The sequence below is a fragment of the Taudactylus pleione genome, unplaced genomic scaffold, assembly GCF_031769625.1.
Source record: "Taudactylus pleione unplaced genomic scaffold, aTauple2 ptg000309l, whole genome shotgun sequence".
NCBI lineage: Eukaryota > Metazoa > Chordata > Amphibia > Anura > Myobatrachidae > Taudactylus > Taudactylus pleione.
Window position 1 is genome coordinate 8,242,984 of NW_028284710.1, and position 19,873 is coordinate 8,262,856.

Genomic DNA, 19,873 nt, shown 5'->3' on the forward strand with positions numbered 1-19,873 from the left:
CTCATTAACTAGGGTTATTTAACCTTTTTCTGTTCCCAAATACTAATGTTATGAACACATTAAACTTTAGAAATATTGCACATTAAATAGAGACTTTACCAATGCTCCCCTTTCTTTGTGACATAAATGAACACCAAGGACATCATTCAGGGTGTGAGCACAAGTTGCTACTTTTTTTTTAGCAACAACTTGCATGTCTTTTCCTCTTTTTGTCAGACAACTTGCACATGTGACTCCCTACGAGTAGGGAGCAGGGTCAGTGATTGGACATGGCATAAGCAAGTCACCATGCTCTGTGCTATGCTCTCAATTTTCATATACCGGCACATGTATAAAATTAAATATTTTGTGTCTTATGTTCTGGGCGGGTGGCTTACAGTCACGGATGTGCCGTTGTTAGTAATTGCATCGAAAAAAGCAGTGCACTGACACCATGTCCAATGGTGTGCCGATAGTGCATCTTTGTACACACATCGGCAAATTCCATCGCAGCATTAGTATAAAGACGCAGTAGCAGCTGCGACAAAAAACGCATACACTACTGGAAAAGTGCCCACCTCTGAATCACCCCCTGAATTTCAGGTTAACACTGAAAAATGTTTTTAATTTACCTTCAGGGTTCATTAATTTCAATTTTAAGGTTTAGTGGTGCTTTATAGTCCTGTAATGTAGCAAATTGTCTATGCTTCTAACCTACATCTATTTGCTTTGCTAAAAATAATTTACCAAATTGCACACAAGAATAAAAGACAACTGTCTGTCTGTATGAGGCCTTATATAATCGTAGCCATTTTATTTTTCATTATCTTAGGATCAAGTCCACTGGATAATGCGGTTGAGGAAGTCACAAACCCATGCAACCCAAATCCTTGTCCAGCCAACGAATTATGTGAGGTGAACAGAAAAGACTGCCTTCCTGGAGAACCATGCCTTCCATATTCCTGTACACCAGGTAATTAATAGTGTGGGTCACTGGGTCAGTTTCTCCAGCAATAATAGTTTTTAAATTATTATTTTATATCTCAGGTCCTGATCCTACTCTGCTGCTGTGAGCCTAGGAAAGTGATGTTGCAATTAAGTTACAACTACAGTGCAATCAGACAGCAGTGTAACCGAAGGGCAATACAGGTCGAGTCTCCCATATCCAAATATTCTGAAATGCTATGCTATTTTTAGCATGACTGAGATAGTGAAACCTTTGATTTTTGATGGTTCAATGTACACAAACTTTATTTAATGCACAAAATTATTAAACTAAAGTATAAAATGACCTATAGGCTGTGTGTATAAGGTGTATATGACATATAAATTAATTTCATGTATCTACACAAACTTTGTTTGAGCCACAAAATTAGTGAAAATATTATATAAAATTACCTTCAGGCTGTGTGTATAAGGTGTATATGAATCATAAATGCATTCTGTGTTTAGATTTGGGCCATATTCCTAAGACATTTCAATATGGTATGCAATTATTCCAAAATACGGAATATTCCGATATCCAAAATACCCTTGGTCCCAAGCATTTTGGATATGGGAGACTCAACCTGTAGTAGTAATAAAAGTAATCTTAAATGGTAAATGTTGTAGAAAAGATTAATCTATATAATAATTGGCTAAGTCCATCCTGTATCTGCAAGTGGTTTGGTATGATATCGTCGGAAGTCCGAACGGTGAAGATCCCAACAGGGGAGGTAAGTACAACATCGTTATCATTCAATCGCTCATTAATCGTGCACTAAAATGTCGCAAACGTCCAGCGATGCACTTTTCGACATCGCTCATCGCCCGAACATGACAGTCAACCTGACGATATCGTCAGGTTGAGCATGTTCGGGGATGAGGGAGGGTGTCTGCACTGAATGACATATCTTTCAGTGTGTGCACTGCACAGTATAATGAACGACTGAACGATAACGATATTGTTATCGTGCAGTCCTTCATTGTCAGCAATTGGATACACGGCATTAGTTTAATTTATGTTTCCAGGGGCTCTATTTACTACAATCCGCATTTGTAATGTAATGTGACAGGGAATTACTACAAATCCCTTGCAGGGACAGAGCTTGCGATAAAGCTCTGTCCCTGCGAATCCCCTCCACAGCCTTATCACGGTGTTTTTGAAAAAATGCACCAACCATCCGTTGCTAAACCCCGCCCCCATTGATAAGCCCCCCACCCCGCGCAACCCCTCTCCCTTAATTACACTTACCTGCAGTGTTTGGTGCTGCGGTGATGTCCTCCGTGGCTCCGGTCAGCTGACCTCCCATACTGCCCTGGGACACGATCCCGGAGGGAGGACATCACCCGGAGCCCCGACCACCGGTCCCTGGACTCTGGTAAGTTGTTTTTGTTTCCTATTTTTTTTTTATTTTTACAGTGTATTCAGCTTGTGTTCTGTTTAGACCACACAGCTGATTACAGGGACCGACTCCCGGCTCTGCTCTCCCCGTTAGAGCAGAGCAGGAGTCCGGTAACCGGGGGGAGACCCTGGATAATGGCACCTCCAGGTGGCGTTATTATCACAGGGCTTTCCCCGGTATTTTTTCACAATTTATTTTTAGTAATTTTGGCCAGATCACATTTCCCTTTACAATTATGGGAAATGCGATCTGCTTACTTAAAAATAAGTGATAATTAGGGCTTGGAGTAGAATTTTACGAATTCTACTCCAATTGGCCTGTAGTAACTTTAGGTGAAACTAAAATAATGTGAAAAGGGTGTTAAAACACCCTTTTTCACTTTGTTTTAGTAAAAATTATGTTAAATAGAGCCCCAGGTGAGCTGTGAGCTATGCGCTCACCAATTAGTAGGCAAATGGCAATTAGTACTTTTATCTGCCACAATTATTAGCCTAGCCAACTCTGAACTTATAAAGTATTTTCCTGCACATAACTGCCAGTCAGTGTGTACAAAAGAGAAGTAACAAAGGGTGTAGGTGATGCTCTGAAGGACTGATTTATGAAAATGGAACCTGTATTTTTTCTACCAGCTTAAAGTTCCTCTGCATGTCTAATTCAAACCAGCAAAATGAAAATTAAGGAATTTGTGTTTAAAAATAGCTGTGTGTGTGTATTAAATTGTTCTAATGATCTATTGATTTTACAATTTTATAATTATACATAATTATACTATAGTGTTAGTTGACAGAGTCTTAATTATTATTATAATTGAGTATTGTCTTATGTTCTGTCATTAGTGGTACAGTTTTAATTTGTAGCCATCACTTAAAGTTATGCCACAAGCTCTTTTCTATTAAACATATTATTACTCGTTCTCTGGCTTGTTTAGTGCACCCCGCTAACTGAAGTGACACACGGCGCGCGACCTCGGAGAGGTAAGTTTTACATAATTTGGGTGCAGGGTGTGCCCGCCACACCCTGTACCCATTAAAGATACGCCCCTGGCCCTGGTACAGAACTACATGCACTACAAACAATGTAACATATATATGTAGTACTGGTGGGTTTGTTGCAGACAGAACAGAACCTTCAGTATTTATTTTACTTTCAGGGCATTCTCTGTTACAAGTACAAGTTGTCAGAAAAAATATCACCTAAGTAGATATGTCGCATTAATTAGAATTTTCCATACTGAAAAGTTGTCAGATGTTTTCGTATATGACTAAAAGTTTGTATTGAGTTGTTACATTTAGAAAGATGCTGACAAATCTGCAAGTTTAAAATTAGATTATATTCCTAATATTGCAATTTGCCTGTAAAATTAATTTTTTTATGAGCTATATATTCTGACACACTCCTGTTACACTGTATTTAGAAAAAAATGGAAAATGTCTGTGAGCTGTTTTGTTTAATAATTACTGTATATTTTATTATTTATAATTCACATAGGCTGTAAGTTAGGAGAAGCCTCTGAGTTCCTTGTACGACAGGGAGACCTCATCCAAGTACCTTCAGGAGAAGTAGGTTGCTATAAAATCTGTACTTGTGGACAAAGTGCAACGCTGGAAAATTGTATGGAAATACAGTGTGTCGATCTACAGAAATCATGTGCTGTTGGTGGGCAACGTAAAAGTACGTGATCTACAGCTGATTGTCAGATTGACATTAACAATTAGATTTAACATGAACATACTGTAATAGTACATAGAAAAAATTAAGCTTTGCTTGAAAATTCCCAAGGAATTGCTAAAAGAGTCTTGGATACATTAATTGAAATATTTATTATATCATTTTATTGCATATGGTACTTAAAAATATCTAAAATAAAATTGGCAAAATTGAACACAAAATTAAACTAATTTTTAAAAAAAGGTAAATTGCCAGACCTATGCTGAAAAAATATTTAATGTGTCTCAAAACGGACAGTCTTTCATCAATATAAGCACAATTTGTGGATTTAAAGGAGGTCAAAGAAACTTACTCTTCAATTAGCTGTGAGGAGAGTTACCATTGCAACAGCATGGAAACGCCTGCAACTCCAACACAACTCACCCCCCTTGCGGTCTGATCTCATCCAAGACTCACATATTTTTGTACTCAGCGCTATGTAGAATAATGTGTCAGATAACAACAGTTGCTGCAAATAGTTGCAGGACAGTTAAGGTAATAATTATCAGTGCTTGCTATAGTCCTCATGCTTCTGCTGTCTGGTTATGCCGAAGCATTGAAAGGCAGGATGAGCGCAAAGGGGTAAAGGGACCAGCACTGGGTTAAAGTAAATTCAACAATGCTTCTACCATTGAGTTTTAAGCACGATAGCAAACCCCTGTGGTATATAATAGCACAGGAAGATAGTGAAGGGAAAGTATGTGCTAAAATCCTCAATAAGTGTAGAAATAAGGACATCCTTATTATGTTATTATGTAGACATTTATTTATATGATCTTAATTTGTAGACACATTCATACATTAACAAGATGCAAAGTCCAAGGAAGTTCAAGCTTATGCTTGCTTGTGAATTTCGTCATGCACAACGGGAACTAAATAGGGCGTACTTTGTGCCTTAATCTGGTTTGTTCACAGACAGCCCTAGCTTACAAAGTACAGCAGTCCACATTCATGTACATGCCATATGTCAAAAGTAAAGAACATTTTTGCATTGGATGATTTTATAATAAAGGACACCATCATTTATTGGGCTCCTTGTGGTGTGTAATGTGTCCATTAGTGCACAAGCACCAATCCTGTGTAAGAAATGAGGGCCAAATACGAAAACTACAATGTCTGTAGCCTGAGAATTTTTGCTAAAAGCAGTTTTGGGAGATTGGCTGAGGCTAATCAGGGCCATTTTTAGGGGTTGGAGCTCCTAGTGCGAACAGTCAAAATGCGCCCCCTCTGAAACAAGGTTAAGATGCCTGAGGCGTGCGCACCGAAAAGGGGATGTGGTCTCACAATAAGGCTATGGTCTCAAATGAAAAATCTACCTTATGAATAAATAACGTTAACCTAACCATAAGATTAGGGGCAGCAAAACCTGTTAAAATTTCCATGCCACGCCATCAGTCAGCCCCCCCCCCGCACCCCAAAGGAAAAAAACCACATTGCTCCCCACAGAGGAAATAGCATTGTTCCCCACAGATGAAATAACATTGTTCCGCACTGAGGAAATAACATTGCTCCCCACAGAGGAGATAACTTTGCTCCCCCACAGACAAAATAACTTTTCTCCCCCACAGATGAAATAACTTTGCTCCCCCCCAGAGAAAATAACTTTGCTCCCCCACAGAGGAAATAACTTTGTTCCCCACAGAAAAAAAGCACATTGCTCCTTCTATGTCCCCAGCCAGCCACCCTTCTGTGTCCCCAGCCATCTCCTCTGCTGTATCTCAAGCCAGTCCCCCTTCTATGTTCCCAGCCAGCCAGCTCACTTTCTGTGTCCCCAGCCAGCCAGCTCCCCTTCTGTGTCTCCAGTCAGCCAGCCCCCTTCTGTGTCCCCAGCCAGCCCCTCTTCTGTGTACCCAGCCAGCTCCCCTACTGTGTCTACAGCCAGCTCCCTTTTATGCCCCCAGCCAGCCAGCTTCCCCTTCTGTGTCCCCAGCCAGCTCCCCTTCTGTGTTTCCAGCCAGCAGTTCCCCTTTTGTGTCCCCAGCCAGCCAGCACCCCTTTCTGTGTCCCCAGCCAGCCAGCAGCACCTTCTGTGTCCTCAGCCAGCTCCCCTTCTTTGTCACCATCCCCCCTTCCATGTCCCCAGCCAGTCCCCCTTTCTGTACCCCCAGCCAGCCAGCTCCCCATCTGTGTCTCTAGCCAGCCATTCGACCTTCTATGTTGCCAGCCAGCGCCCCCTTCTGTGTCACCAGCCAGCCCCCCTTCTGTGTCCCCAGCCGTCTCCCCTTCTGTGTCTATGGCCAGTCCCCCTTTTATGGCCCCAGCCAACCAGCTCTCCTTTCTGCGTCCCCAGCCAGCTCCCCTTCTGTGTCTCCAGCCAGCCAGTCCCCCTTTTGTGTCCCCAGCCAGCCTGCTCCCCCTTCTGTATCCCCAACCAGCCAGCAGCCCCTTATGTGTCCTCAGTCAGCCAGCAGCCCCTTCTGTGTCCCCAGCCAGCCAGCAGCCCCTTCTGTGTCCTCAGTCAGCTCCCCTTCTGTGTCACCAGCCCCCCTTCTGTGCCCCCAGCCAGCTACTCTTCTGTGCCCCCAGCCAACCAGCTATCCTTCTGTGTCTCCAGCCAGCTATCCCACCTTCTGTGTCAACAGCCAGCCCCCTTCTGTGTCTCCAGCCAGCCCCCCTTCTGTGTCACCAGCCCTCTTTCTCTGCCCCAGCCAGCTCCCCTTCTGTGCCCCCAGCTAGCCAGCTATCCCTTGTGTCCCAAGTCAGCCAGCCCCCCTTCTGTGTCCCCAGCCAGCCAGCACCCCCTTCTGTGTCCCCAGCCAGCCAGCTCCCCTTCTGTGTCTCCAGTCAGCCAGCCCCCTTCTGTGTCCCAAGCCAGCCCCTCTTCTGTGTACCCAGCCAGCTCCCCTACTGTGTCTACAGCCAGCTCCCATTTATGCCCCCAGCCAGCCAGCTTCCCCTTCTGTGTCCCCAGCCAGCTCCCCTTCTGTGTTTCCAGCCAGCCTGTTCCCCTTTCTGTGTCCCCAGCCAGCCAGCAGCACCTTCTGTGTCCTCAGTCAGCCAGCAGCCCCTTCTGTGTCCCCAGCCAGCCAGCAGCCCCTTCTGTGTCCTCAGTCAGCTCCACTTCTGTGTCCCCAGCCAGCTACTCTTCTGTGCCCCCAGCCAACCAGCTGTCCTTCTGTGTCTCCAGCCAGCTATCCCACCTTCTGTGTCAACAGCCAGCCCCCTTCTGTGTCTCCAGCCAGCCCCCCTTCTGTGTCACCAGCCCTCTTTCTCTGCCCCAGCCAGCTCCCCTTCTGTGCCCCCAGCTAGCCAGCTATCCCTTGTGTCCCAAGTCAGCCAGCCCCCCTTCTGTGTCCCCAGCCAGCCAGCACCCCCTTCTGTGTCCCCAGCCAGCTCCCCTTCTGTGCCTCCAGCCAGCCAGCCCCCTTCTGTGTCCCCAGCCAGCCCCTCTTCTGTGTACCCAGCCAGCTCCCCTACTGTGTCTACAGACAGCTCCATTTTATGCCCCCAGCCAGCCAGCTTCCCCTTCTGTGTCCCCAGCCAGCTCCCCTTCTGTGTTTCCAGCCAGCCAGTTCCCCTTTTGTGTCCCCAGCCAGCCAGCACCCCTTTCTGTGTCCCCAGCCAGGCAGCAGCACCTTCTGTGTCCTCAGTCAGCCAGCAGCCCCTTCTGTGTCCCCAGCCAGCCAGCAGCCCCTTCTGTGTCCTCAGTCAGCTCCCCTTCTGTGTCCCCAGCCCCCCTTCTGTGCCCCCAGCCAGCTACTCTTCTGTGCCCCCAGCCAACCAGCTGTCCTTCTGTGTCTCCAGCCAGCTATCCCACCTACTGTGTCAACAGCCAGCCCCCTTCTGTGTCTCCAGCCAGCCCCCCTTCTGTGTCACCAGCCCTCTTTCTCTGCCCCAGCCAGCTCCCCTTCTGTGCCCCCAGCTAGCCAGCTATCCCTTGTGTCCCAAGTCAGCCTGCCCCCTTCTGTGTCCCCAGCCAGCCAGCACCCCCTTCTGTGTCCCCGCCCAGCCATCAGCCCCTATTGTGTCCCCAGCTAGCTCCCGTTCTGTTTAAGAAAAAGTTATGCATAAGAAAGTTATCTTTTATGTAATGTATAAACTTATTATTTCATAGATCATGGAACATCCTTCAAAGTTGACTGTAATATTTGTTCATGTGTTGCTGGTACAGTGCATTGCTCAAAAAGACAGTGTATAAATGAACTCAGCTCCGAAGATGATCGCAACATGTTTACTGGTAGGAACATAACATATTTATAATTGTTTGTGCTCTTGTATAGGAGGTTTATTTTCCTTTCTGCTTAATGATGGCACTGTTTATGTCTCTGAAGAGAGAGGTGTTTATGTATGTGTGAATGTAAATACAGATGTGTCCTCATACACAGAGCATCTTTATGCCATATATTGTGAGATGTTCGGCGAGACTGAGATCAGTAGCGTGCCATATTGTTCTTTGAATTTTGGGTCTTAGGCGAATCGCAGACTAAACGAAAGCCACTCACAGTATACCAGAGATGCTAGGCTTCGACTTTAACTGCACAGGAATTGGTTTTACATTCAATGTCGCAGATTTAGCACAAAGGAACTTGGCATGAGGAAAGCTGCTGCTATTTGCATCCTTTTTGCACAGATTCAAACTCAGTTGCACACAGATGTACAAATCTCACAAAAACAAACAAAAACACAGTGGTCTGTGTACGCTAGCAATACAGCTTTGTCGCTCTCAGTGGTGTTAATTGTACAAATAAGACATACATTTTGAGCGAAAGACATTTGGCACAGCTGAATCACCTGGGATCTGGCGCGCCGAGAGGGGCTATTTGGCACGACTTAAGGCACAGAATAAAAGTACACATCTGCATGCATTAGTATGTTCACTGCACATTATATACTTAACTCAGTTAAAAAGTAAACTGCCTATTAATTATGTAAACATACTGATAGGTGTCTCTGTCATGTGTTAGGGTTACCCTGTAACTGTGCAGATAAGTTTGTTCCTGTTTGCGGACAAAATGGACGCACATATCCAAGTGCTTGTATAGCCCGATGTGTTGGCTTACTGGATAATCAGTTTGAATTTGGACTTTGTTCCTCAAAGGATCCATGCAACCCAAACCCTTGCCAGAGAAATCAAAGGTAAGTGGCTAATTAAACATGATATTCCTGTTTTTTTCTAGGGAAATTTTATTATCAGCATACTTTACTGTATGTTGCTTCTAAAGCTGTACTGTAGTACACATAGATTAATCTCAACTATTAATGAAAGAGCACACTGATATTAATCACGGCTATGAAATAAAGCATATAGATAGATTAATACAACTCTGCATGTGGATGAAAGTGTGTAAATATTTCCAAGCACGCAAAACAAGTGCAATTGTGTCCGACTTGTGTTCACCTGATTTAGCCTCCTAAGGGCCATATTCAATTTGGAGCGAAAAGACCGTTATCGGTGATAATTTAGTGCTGATGATGTCATTTTCGCCATTTTTCACTTATCCCCATATTCAATTTCAAAGACTTTTCGCAGGTGCGAAAAGTCTTTGTAAAAAACGGTAATGGCGAAAAGTCTGCCCTCTGACTTTTTGCTTCAAATTGAATATGGGGTTAAAAAAGTGCAGAATTAGGGTTTTGGGGTGCCTTTGGAATGTCCCCTTAAAGTAAATCTGTGTCAAAATTTAAAAAAAAATTACCATAGGACACCCCTAAAAAAGTGGCGATATAAAAAAAGTTGGGGGACAAACTTAAAAACTAGAGAAATTTATTCAGGGGGTGTCCCCAAATATGCAGCAGGTGTTTTCTAGAATGTGGGTGGTTTCGGCAGGTGGAGTTTTTAAGAATTTTGAAAAATCATTTTAGGGACTTAAAAATATGCTTCCACCCATTTTCATGTACCCCAAATTTGATGGGACTAGTTATTGTTTCAAAAATATAAAGCTAAATGCTATTCTTCATCACCTCTTCAAAGACGCATTTATGCACCTGCCGCGGCTGTTTAAAAACCCCAGTTATCTTTAGCAGGCAAATTGGGGGGTACCCATAGAGATCCCCCATGTCAGACCATCTTTTGGGGGGTGAAAGGCTGATTTCCCCAAAAGTGACAGGACTTTTCGATACTTACCTTTCCTTCGGGTCCCGTTTTCGATGATTCCTAATTGAATACGGGGATAAGCGGGCATGCGCCTGATACTTTATCCCCTGCTAAAACGGTGATGATGGCGAAAAGTCCTACCTCAGACTTTTTGCTTCAAATTGAATATGGCCCTAAATGCTTTAAATTAACATCTTTGTGTGTAAGGCCTAAAATAGTATAAAAATGAGATTTCAATATTTATAATATCAACTGTGGGATATGAATTAAAAATTCAGTGGTGATGTTAAATGAATGTATAAATCCCTAGCGGTAAAAAAAAGGAATTAGTGGCTGGTGTTGTTTTGCTCTTTTGCCTTAGATCTTTTTCTTCTCTTTTGTCTTATTTTTTCCTCATTGTGTTTAATTTATAAACATAGAAAAAATACCTGATTTTAAATTAAATAAATCAATAAAATTGAAAAGAAAAATAGTGAAATCCACCTGTAATGATGCATATTAAGCCTATTCTCAAGTACAGTTCAACAAAAAAAACAGTCACTTGTTTCTCTTGTATCCTTCAAAAAAAAATAAAGTTTTGCATTTTTAATTGTTTGAATGAACTGCATCAGATCTGAACAATTTTAATTCTTCGAAGTAAATAGCAGTGAGTAAGATGTAGAAAAATATGATACAAATCTGTTTCATGCAGATGCATTCCAAGGAGACAAGTTTGCCTCACCAGCTTTGAGAAATTTGAGTGCTTACAATATGAATGCATCCCAAGACAACTGAAGTGTGAGCATCTAAGAGAGCAAAGAGAGCCTGTGTGTGATAGCGACAATATGGAGCACCCCAGCATATGTACCTTATATCAAAGGGGAAAACAGCTATCATATAAGGGAACGTGTCAGGTAAGATAATAGATAGATTATAATGAGTATTTCTACTCGTTTTTACAGAACATTGTATTTATTGATTCTGACTACATATTACTTTTTCTCTCCCAAGACTGCAATGGATATCACTGAAAGAGACACTGGTACGAATGCTTAAGTTCTTAAGTAAGGAACTTTTGTTACTGTAAAACAATTCCCATCGTGTCTCCATCCAATTGTATGTTTGTATTGTCTCATAGTTTCATTCTTTACATATACAGATATAGAACGTTATGTTTATTATATTGGTAGAACAATATACTAGCTTCATGTGTCTGTTTCCATCTGTGAATATGAGAGGTATTGGTATAGGGTGTTAGTCTTTCAATATAAAGTCATCCCACAACGTCACTAATTATTGTGCTGATTGGGTTATGCTATTGTATTTGTAATCCTTTTTATTTTGTACCCAAACATAATAATTTATTTTACAGTAATAAGCTGAAGTTTGTTGCATCAGTTAGAATAAAAATACAATAACATTTAAACCAGTTCACTGTACAACTAATCTTACACAGTAAAATGACAGAGATGAAGTTGCAAATAAAGGGCACAAATGGATTTTTACATTTATACCCAGGCAGTAAAGTCACAATGGCTGAAACCACTTATCTTATCTTTTATATGTGAATCACAGGGACATGCAGTCAGGGTAGACAGGGGAGGCAGAGCCCAGTCATGCTCTGAGTTTTGTTATAAAAACTGTGTTGTTATACATGTGTGCCTCCCCAGCCACTGACCTCACCGCACGTCACTGAATCAGATCCCATTGGAACACTGTCATAGGCAAACACAGGGGGGTTTCCGTCTGCCTGGAAACCCCCCTCCCCAGCCCACACCATGACCAAAATAGAAATAGTAATATAATAGAATTTTACAAGTGCTGCATGTTATTCTCAGTATCACAAATGAAACAATTAGCACTACCTGTGGATCTTTTCACATCTATCAGCTAGTAATAAATAACCTGTGCATCAACTAGGAGATCTGGAAAACATGCACTGTTAGGGATGTGCTGCTATAGAGCCCAATATGTGCATATATGTCCAGGGCAGTGCTAGGTTATTCTGCTGCTCGCCCAGACTCCCGGACATGCTCTAATACTCTGGAATGGTGCCCACATCTCAAATAAAACCATTCAGCTCAGGCAGGGTGGCCCTACTGCCTCATCTAATGACTTACTGTGATCACTGGTCCTGTACATGCTGGAATTATGATATACAATACACTTTGTATGACGTATATTAAAGCTGGATAAGTGCTAATTCTGCCCTCTTCATGGACTGACCACACTCGCTCTAAAATCAAGCATTTGGAAACCCCCTCTAGAAATCCTGCGTTTGCCACTGACTGTCCAGGGAATGGCTTAAACTGTCTTTCATGAAGTGTGTACATTGCCGTAACTATTTTAGTGCCTTCAAAGAGAGAACACCTCATCTTGGAGGAGATGTGGTAAACCCCCTGAGGATGATGCCTATCCCACAAAGGGAGTGGTTAGACCCTCACCACCCTATATTCTCCCCATTATGGCTTCTTGTTGATCTTTGTGCACTCGAAAGCTGGGTACACACCTGACAGACCTATCTATCACTTAAGGTGCATACACATGTAACGATTTTGTAACCAATGATTTTCTGTCAGATTTGCTTTCAGATTTTACCGTGAAAAAGTGAATGATTTTTTGAAGTGTAATGAGCGATTTTTTGAACGATGAACGAATAATTGCCCTCATTCAGAGCCGAACGATCTGAGCAGAGCGCTCTCTCTGAATGAGGGCCGTCCTCCATAAAAATGGAGCGTCCTCCTGGACGCTCGTATAGCTGTGGGTCACCACCCACAGCACATACGAGCGTGCAGGATGATGGCCGCGATGGTCTTGACCATCGCCAGTGCGACCAGAAGCCTGTGGTCGGGTTTTTTGACCACAAGCCCTGGAGTGATTTTGGCTCTATCAGAGCCAAAATCACTCCCACTGACATCACTAGTAATGTCAGTGGGCCGGCTTCTGACGGTAGGCGTTCCCTTGGGAACGCCCCCGTCTGGGAGGCACGCCCCCGGCACGCCCACCAAAGGGGGCGTGCTGTCAATCATCATCGACAGCACGCCCCCTTTGATCAGACACAACGAGCGAAGGAAAGTCCTTCGCTCGACGCGTCTCGCGCATGCGCACGACGGAGCTCCCTCCGTCGTGCGCATGCTCATTGCACACCATCGACCCACTTGCGAGCGGACAACCGCTCGCGAGTGGGTCTGAATCAGGCCCAATGTTCCTTCCCTTAATGAAAATCGTCATGTTTGACAGTCTGAAATGGACGATGAACGATAACTACAAACTACAAACGAGAGTGCACATTTGTGATTATCGTTCATCATAATACCTCATAAACTGAACGATTTAACAATAACGATGTCGTTATCGACAAATCGTTAAAAAAATTGTTACGTGTGTATGCACCTTTACACTTACCACTCATACAGCCAAAAGTGCATAGTCAGCAGAGTCATTTGAATATGATCATCCACTGGGGACATCATATCCAGTCACTTCTGCTGCAGACATATCAGGCTGTCGGTGGGTGCAACACACCGCAAACACTTCCCCAGAATAATAATAATATCCAATCTGGGTCATATAATTGCCCAATATAAGACCAGATAATAATGGCACATATACAAACATATCTAAATGAGAGACAGCTTACCTTGGAGTCACCCCTAGGTCCTCCTAATGGCACTACAGGAACCAGCATGCCCTCCATGGTCCCATATCTGGTAGATATATCTGCATCGATTGTGCTGCAGGGCCAATCAGATATGTCTGTGAATGACAAAGTTCACAGACATATGAGGTGTACACAGCTGCCAATGTACTACAGATATATCGCCCATTCCAGATGCTTTTTAGGCTTTGTGCCCTGGTTATGGTCACATATCACACAGTAGAGGAACTAGAGAGTGGTGGACCCTATAATTTTTGGGGTCAGAGGAGGGCACATTTTAATTTTGATGAGCAAAATATTGGATACATCATTAAAGCTGAAGTATACAGCTTTATATGCATTAGTAATTATTTCATACACCAGTAATGGTCCCACACCCATACTGTAGTGCCCAAATTTAACATTCCACACATTAGTGCCCAAAATTCACATTACATCGCACAGCAGTGTCCACAATTCATGGCATGCCACACAGTAGTGCCCACAATTCATATTATGCAACAAAGCAGTGCCCACAATTCACATTACATGGCACAGTAGTGCCCACAATTAATGTTATGCCACACAGTTGTGCCCATTATTTACATTACATCACACAGTACTACTGCTTATTCACATTACTCCACACAGCAGTGCCCACAATTCACATTTTTCCACAGTAGTGCCTACAGTTCATGTAATGCCACACAGAAGTGCCCCTTTTTCACATTATGCCACTCAGTAGTGCCCCTTATTCACATTATGTCACAGAGTAGTGCCCACAATTCACATTATGCCACACAGTAGTGTCCACAATTCATGTTATGCCACAGATTAGTGCCCATTATTCACAATATGCCACACAGTAGTGCTCCTTATCCACATTACATCACACAATAGTGACCACAATTTACATTGTACCACACAGTAGTGCCTACAATTCACGTTGTGCCCCTTGTTCACATTATGTCACACCGTAGTGCCTACAATTCACATTATGCCACACTGTATTGCTCACAATTCACATTATGCCACAAAGTAGTGTCACTTATTCACATTACACCACACAGTAATGCCCACAATTCACAACACACAATTCATGTTATGCCACAGTAGTGCCCCTTATTCATATTATGCCACACAGTAGTACTCCTTATCCACATTACGTTACACAATAGGGTCCACAATTCACATTGTGCCACACAGTAGTTCCTACAATTAACGTTGTGCCCCTTGTTAACATTATGCCACTCTGTAGTGCCTACAATTCACATTATGCCACACATTAGTGCCCCTTTTTCACATTATGCCATACAGTAGTACCCCTTATTCACATCGCACCACACAGTAGTGCTCACAATTTATGTTATGCCACACAGGAGTGCTCCTTATTCACATTATGCCACACAGTAGTACTCCTCATTAACTTTGTACAACACAGTAGTGCCCCTTATTCACAATATGCAATACAGAGGTCCCTGTCTACATGTGAGCCAGGGCACTGGCTCACAGTGCATTGTCCCAATTCCAGGCTAGTATAACACACCTGGTGGCTACCTTCCAAATATGTGGCCTGGCTTCATCTACAGGAATCTGCTGAGGTGACTCCTCTTGTACCGGTTACTCCACATCTTCTTTAGGCAGGATGCAACGGCTCCTCTCCACTGTGGTTTTCATGCTGGGGATTATCCATGGCAGCAGAAGGATCAACTCAGAGAGGAGAAGCTGGGGTGAGATCAGGCGAGGGGAGGGATCAGGCAAGACTGCTTCCTTCTTATTATGACTCATTATTAGTACCTGGCTGGCCTACTGATAATGCTGTTTGGTGGCATTTAGCAGCCCCCTTTCCCATAATTAATTTGTTCACCACTATGCAGTTGTACCCACATTTTGTAAACATAGCTACAGTATAGTCACTGACCAATACAGCTTTAACTATCAACAAATTGACAAGAAACATCAAATATGCTAAGTCATAAAAGGACAGAAGTATTATAAAATCACCAGGTGTATAATCACAGTCAAAAAAGGCATTAAAGACAGGTCAAGCATCAAAGAACTATGGCCAGGATAAAGAAAAAGTCAACAACAGTAATCAAATAAATTAATGGCATCAAGGTCAAAAAGCGTAGCCTATAACAAGGGTCGATTTGATGCCAAGTCTGGAATTATTTAGGTGCTGTCACTTAAAGGCAAAAATGACTACGCATTGAAGGCCATAAAAAGTATGGCAATTAAAAGTATGGAATCAGCCACGGATGCTGCTTAGAAGATGCCCGTACACCGTAGAAACAATTGTCTTACAGCCATTTGCTATAAATTATAATTAGAATCTTTCGCACTTTAGCTATAACTGTCATCCAGTGCTTCCAATGTGATTATGAACATTATTTATTGTAAAAAGTTCAATATCAAAATATGATAAAGTATTTCTTTAAAATAAACATATTGTAGGATGCACTGATAATCCTTAACATGATAAACAACTTTATAGTGAGAACCCAGGATTTCTCAATAGTAGACGCTATGCCACATCTGTTTGAAAAAAATGTCTTTTGGTTCTGATATACCGTATATACTCGAGTATAAGTCGACCCGAATATAAGCCGAGGTACCTACTTTACCACAAAAAACTGGGAAAACTTATTGACTCGAGTATAAGCCTAGGGTGGGAAATGGCAGCAGCTGGTAGTGCCCCCAGTAGTAATTCCCCCTGGTTGTGCCCCCAGTAGTAATCCCTCCTGGTAGTGCCCCCAGTAGTAATCCCTCCTGGTAGTGCCCCAAGTGGTAATCCCCCCTTTCAGTGCCTCCAGTAGTAATCCCCCCCTGGTAGTGCCCCCAGTGGTAATCTCCCCTTTTAGTGCCCCCTGTAGTAATCCCCCCCTGGTAGTTCCCCCTGTAGTAATCCTCCCTGGTAGTTCCCCCAGTGGTAATCCCCCCTTTTAGTGCCCCCTGTAGTAATCGCCCCCTGGTAGTGCCCCCTGTAGTAATCGCTCCCTGGTAGTGCCCCCAGTAGTCCCCCCCCCAGTAGAGAGAGACGTAATAAGAATTAAAAAAAAATCACTTACCTGAAACGCCCGCTCCTGGTCCCGCCGCTAACAGCTCCCCCGGCCGCTTTGCATGGGAGAGACGTCATTACTCATGACGTCTCTCCCATTACCCACTGCGGGAGCCGGAAGATGGCTCCCGTAGTGGGAGCAGCAGCAGCCGCTGAGAGTCTGACAGACTCTCAGCGGCTGCTGACTACAGCAGACACACAGCTGCCGGCTCCAGCGGCTGTGTGTTTGGCAGTGTGTAGTGCTGACCGAACTCCGTCCGGTCAGCGCTATACTTCACTCGAGTATAAGCCGAGGGGCTACTTTTTCAGCACAAAAAATGTGCTGAAAAACTCGGCTTATACTCGAGTATATACGGTAGCTGTATTAGGATTCTTCTGCATAGAGATAAATAAAGTTGTCACTTGTATGTGTCATCACTAGACTTGTCTGTCCTCCAGATAGGCAAAATACTTCAAAATCTGCAGGCATCAGTTCACCTCACTCTTACCCTTCTCCAAGAAGTTTATATTGCTGTGGGGACAATTTACCACTGGTACAGTATGATTTGCAGGATATTAAACTTTACTGCAGAACCATGTTCTGCTGTACTGTGATTCATGTAATCAACAGCACACTAAATTCTAGCAAGTTGCTTAATTTAATTGTGGTACCGTGTAATTGGAGTGTGGTTGGGAAATGTTCTGCCTGTAGATCAAATGTTGCCTACCCAAATGCATAGAGGTGAGTCACCCAACCAAAAGAAGGCCCAACAATCAACAACATAACCCCATCCATCCCTGTCTTAAATAGTGAAGTGACAAGTGCTAAGCCTATGTACCCTCCTCAGTGAATGATTCAGTAGAAATGAAATCTAATTAGTCCCCGCCTTGATTGAGGGTGATATTTAATGCCATTTGACATTCTTAGAACTAGAAGTGCCTGCTATACGGTACATTGTACATTTGCACTACATTATCAACCATTCAGGAAGTAGGACATTGGAAAATAAGGCATTTTTAAATATATACATGGGATCTCTTTATAAAAAAAAGTTTCTCATTGCTTTTAATTAGTTGAAACCATAGCAGAAGCTATAAAAGAGAATGTTCCCCTCACAACACAGATGGGAGTTTACATCAATCTGTCTTCCTCCATAGCACCTGCAGTAGTTGCTGGAGACTCCATTATTGCTAGGCCAAGTTACCAGGGGATCCGGCACCTCATCTGAAGCATAGTACTAATAGTTTTTATTTACTTAAGCTCCTATATTTCTTCAACACCAGCAAATTTATGAGAAGCAAAATCCTCTACTTTTACTAGTATTAAAGTTTTACCTTGTAAGATGTCACCTGGTCTGACCAACTGTAATGTTATGAACACAATTTTGGGGCTGGACCTTTCAGATTTTGTCCAGACAACCTCACAACACATCATTCAAATACTGAAGCGAAACAAAGTATTCAAATTTTCTTTACAATAAGATTTTTAGCAGTGCTGCCACACGTCTCAACCCATTACACAAGAGTAATAGTTCAAGATTCCTTTACAAGTTTGTAATATATTTCATCCAACAATTAAACATAAGCAGATCTTAGCTCTTATATACAGTAGCTTATTTATCATCAACAATAACTGTCCAATAATATAAAAATTGAATCAGATTAAATTGGTAAACAATGCTAATGCTACACAATACAAAGCATGGCATTGGCCACACCCTTTATCTTGTGTTCCTAGGTAAACTCCATCCCTTTTAGAATGTACAGCTGAGACTTGTTTAAGCTGCTGAAAAGGGTTAGTCCCAACACAGGAACCCTGGGCCTGATTCAGAGCCGGACGCTCTGACCAGAGCGCTCGCTCTGAATCAGGGCCCTCCTACATGAAAATGAAGCGTCCACCTGGACGCTTGCACAGCTGTGGGTGACCACCCACAGCTTATGCGAGCGTCCATGATGATGGTCGCGATGGTCAAGACCATCGCGACCATCGGGCTTGCGACGGAGACCCTGCGGTAGGGTCTCGCTGCCGCAAGCCCTGGAGTGATTTTGGCTCTATCAGAGCCAAAATCACTCCCACTGACATCACTACTGGTGTCAGTGGGGCCGGCATCAGACGGTAGGCGTTCCCATGGGAGCGCCTCCGTCTGGCAGCCACGCCCCCGGCACGCCCACCAAAGGGGGCGTGCTGTCAATCGACAGCACGCCCCCTTTGGTGCGAGACCCGGAGCGACGGATACCCCGTCGCTAGCCGGGTCTCGCGCATGCGCACGACGGAGCTCCCTCCGTAGAGCGCATGCGCAGTGGGGTAACATCGACCCGCTTGCGAGCGTCCTGCACTCGCGAGCAGGTCTGAATGACCCCCCCAGTCTGCCCAAGGAGAACCTTTGTCTAATATACAGTGCTATACCCTTTTCTTCTTACGAAATACAAACAGTCAATAACATACTGTATACTGAATCCAATAAATGCAACTTAAAGATACATACAGTATTCTCTTGGTAACAGTGCATGCAGAGCCGTAACTAGACTTTTTGGTGCCCTGTGCCAGAAAGAGCATTGGCGCCCCCTCATTTTTCAAAGGGACATAATGCACCCAAAAAAGGGCCATGGCTTCATGGGGAAGGGCCAGGGAAGAGATAGGGGAGGCCAGGAGATGCTGGGGATGAAATAAGAAGAAGCTACAAGTGAGAATGATAATAAACAGAAATTTGACAGGCTCAAACAGCGCCCCCTGACCTGTAGTGCCCTGTGCGATGGCACCAGCCGCACTACCCTAGCTACGGCCCTGAGTGCATGAACATAACTATTGTTTTGGCTAATATCATCACCATGGAGAATTTGTCCTATTCTATTTAATCAGTGTTTTGTACAACTGGTTAAACATGTCAGCATGAATGTACTAAATGGAAACAGAAAAACATATAAACAGGGTCCACCGTTTCCCTGAGACTCCCATAGTCTCAGCAGTAAAAGTAACTGAGAATACAGAAACTATTGTCACCGATTTAAACCCGTATTCAATTAGAGGCGAAAAGTCGGAAAAGTTTTGCCTGGTCAACTTTCCGCCTGTTTCAGAGGCGGAATCTTTCCTTGTGTGACCCCGCTTTTTGCCTAATTCA

The 19,873-nt window shown here is 43.5% G+C and overlaps 1 protein-coding gene across 3 annotated transcripts in view; it reads left to right on the forward strand.

Annotated features, from left to right (window-relative positions):
- Positions 1-19,873, forward strand: part of RECK (reversion inducing cysteine rich protein with kazal motifs) — a 255,837-nt gene that overhangs the window by 201,641 nt on the left and 34,323 nt on the right. For all 3 annotated transcript variants that reach the window (XM_088442336.1, XM_088442338.1, XM_088442337.1), the window contains 5 exons: positions 812-952; positions 3,852-4,034; positions 8,125-8,247; positions 8,975-9,146; positions 10,793-10,994. In XM_088442336.1, coding sequence (XP_088298462.1) covers positions 812-952; positions 3,852-4,034; positions 8,125-8,247; positions 8,975-9,146; positions 10,793-10,994 — 821 coding nt within the window. The remainder of the gene's footprint in view (positions 1-811; positions 953-3,851; positions 4,035-8,124; positions 8,248-8,974; positions 9,147-10,792; positions 10,995-19,873) is intronic.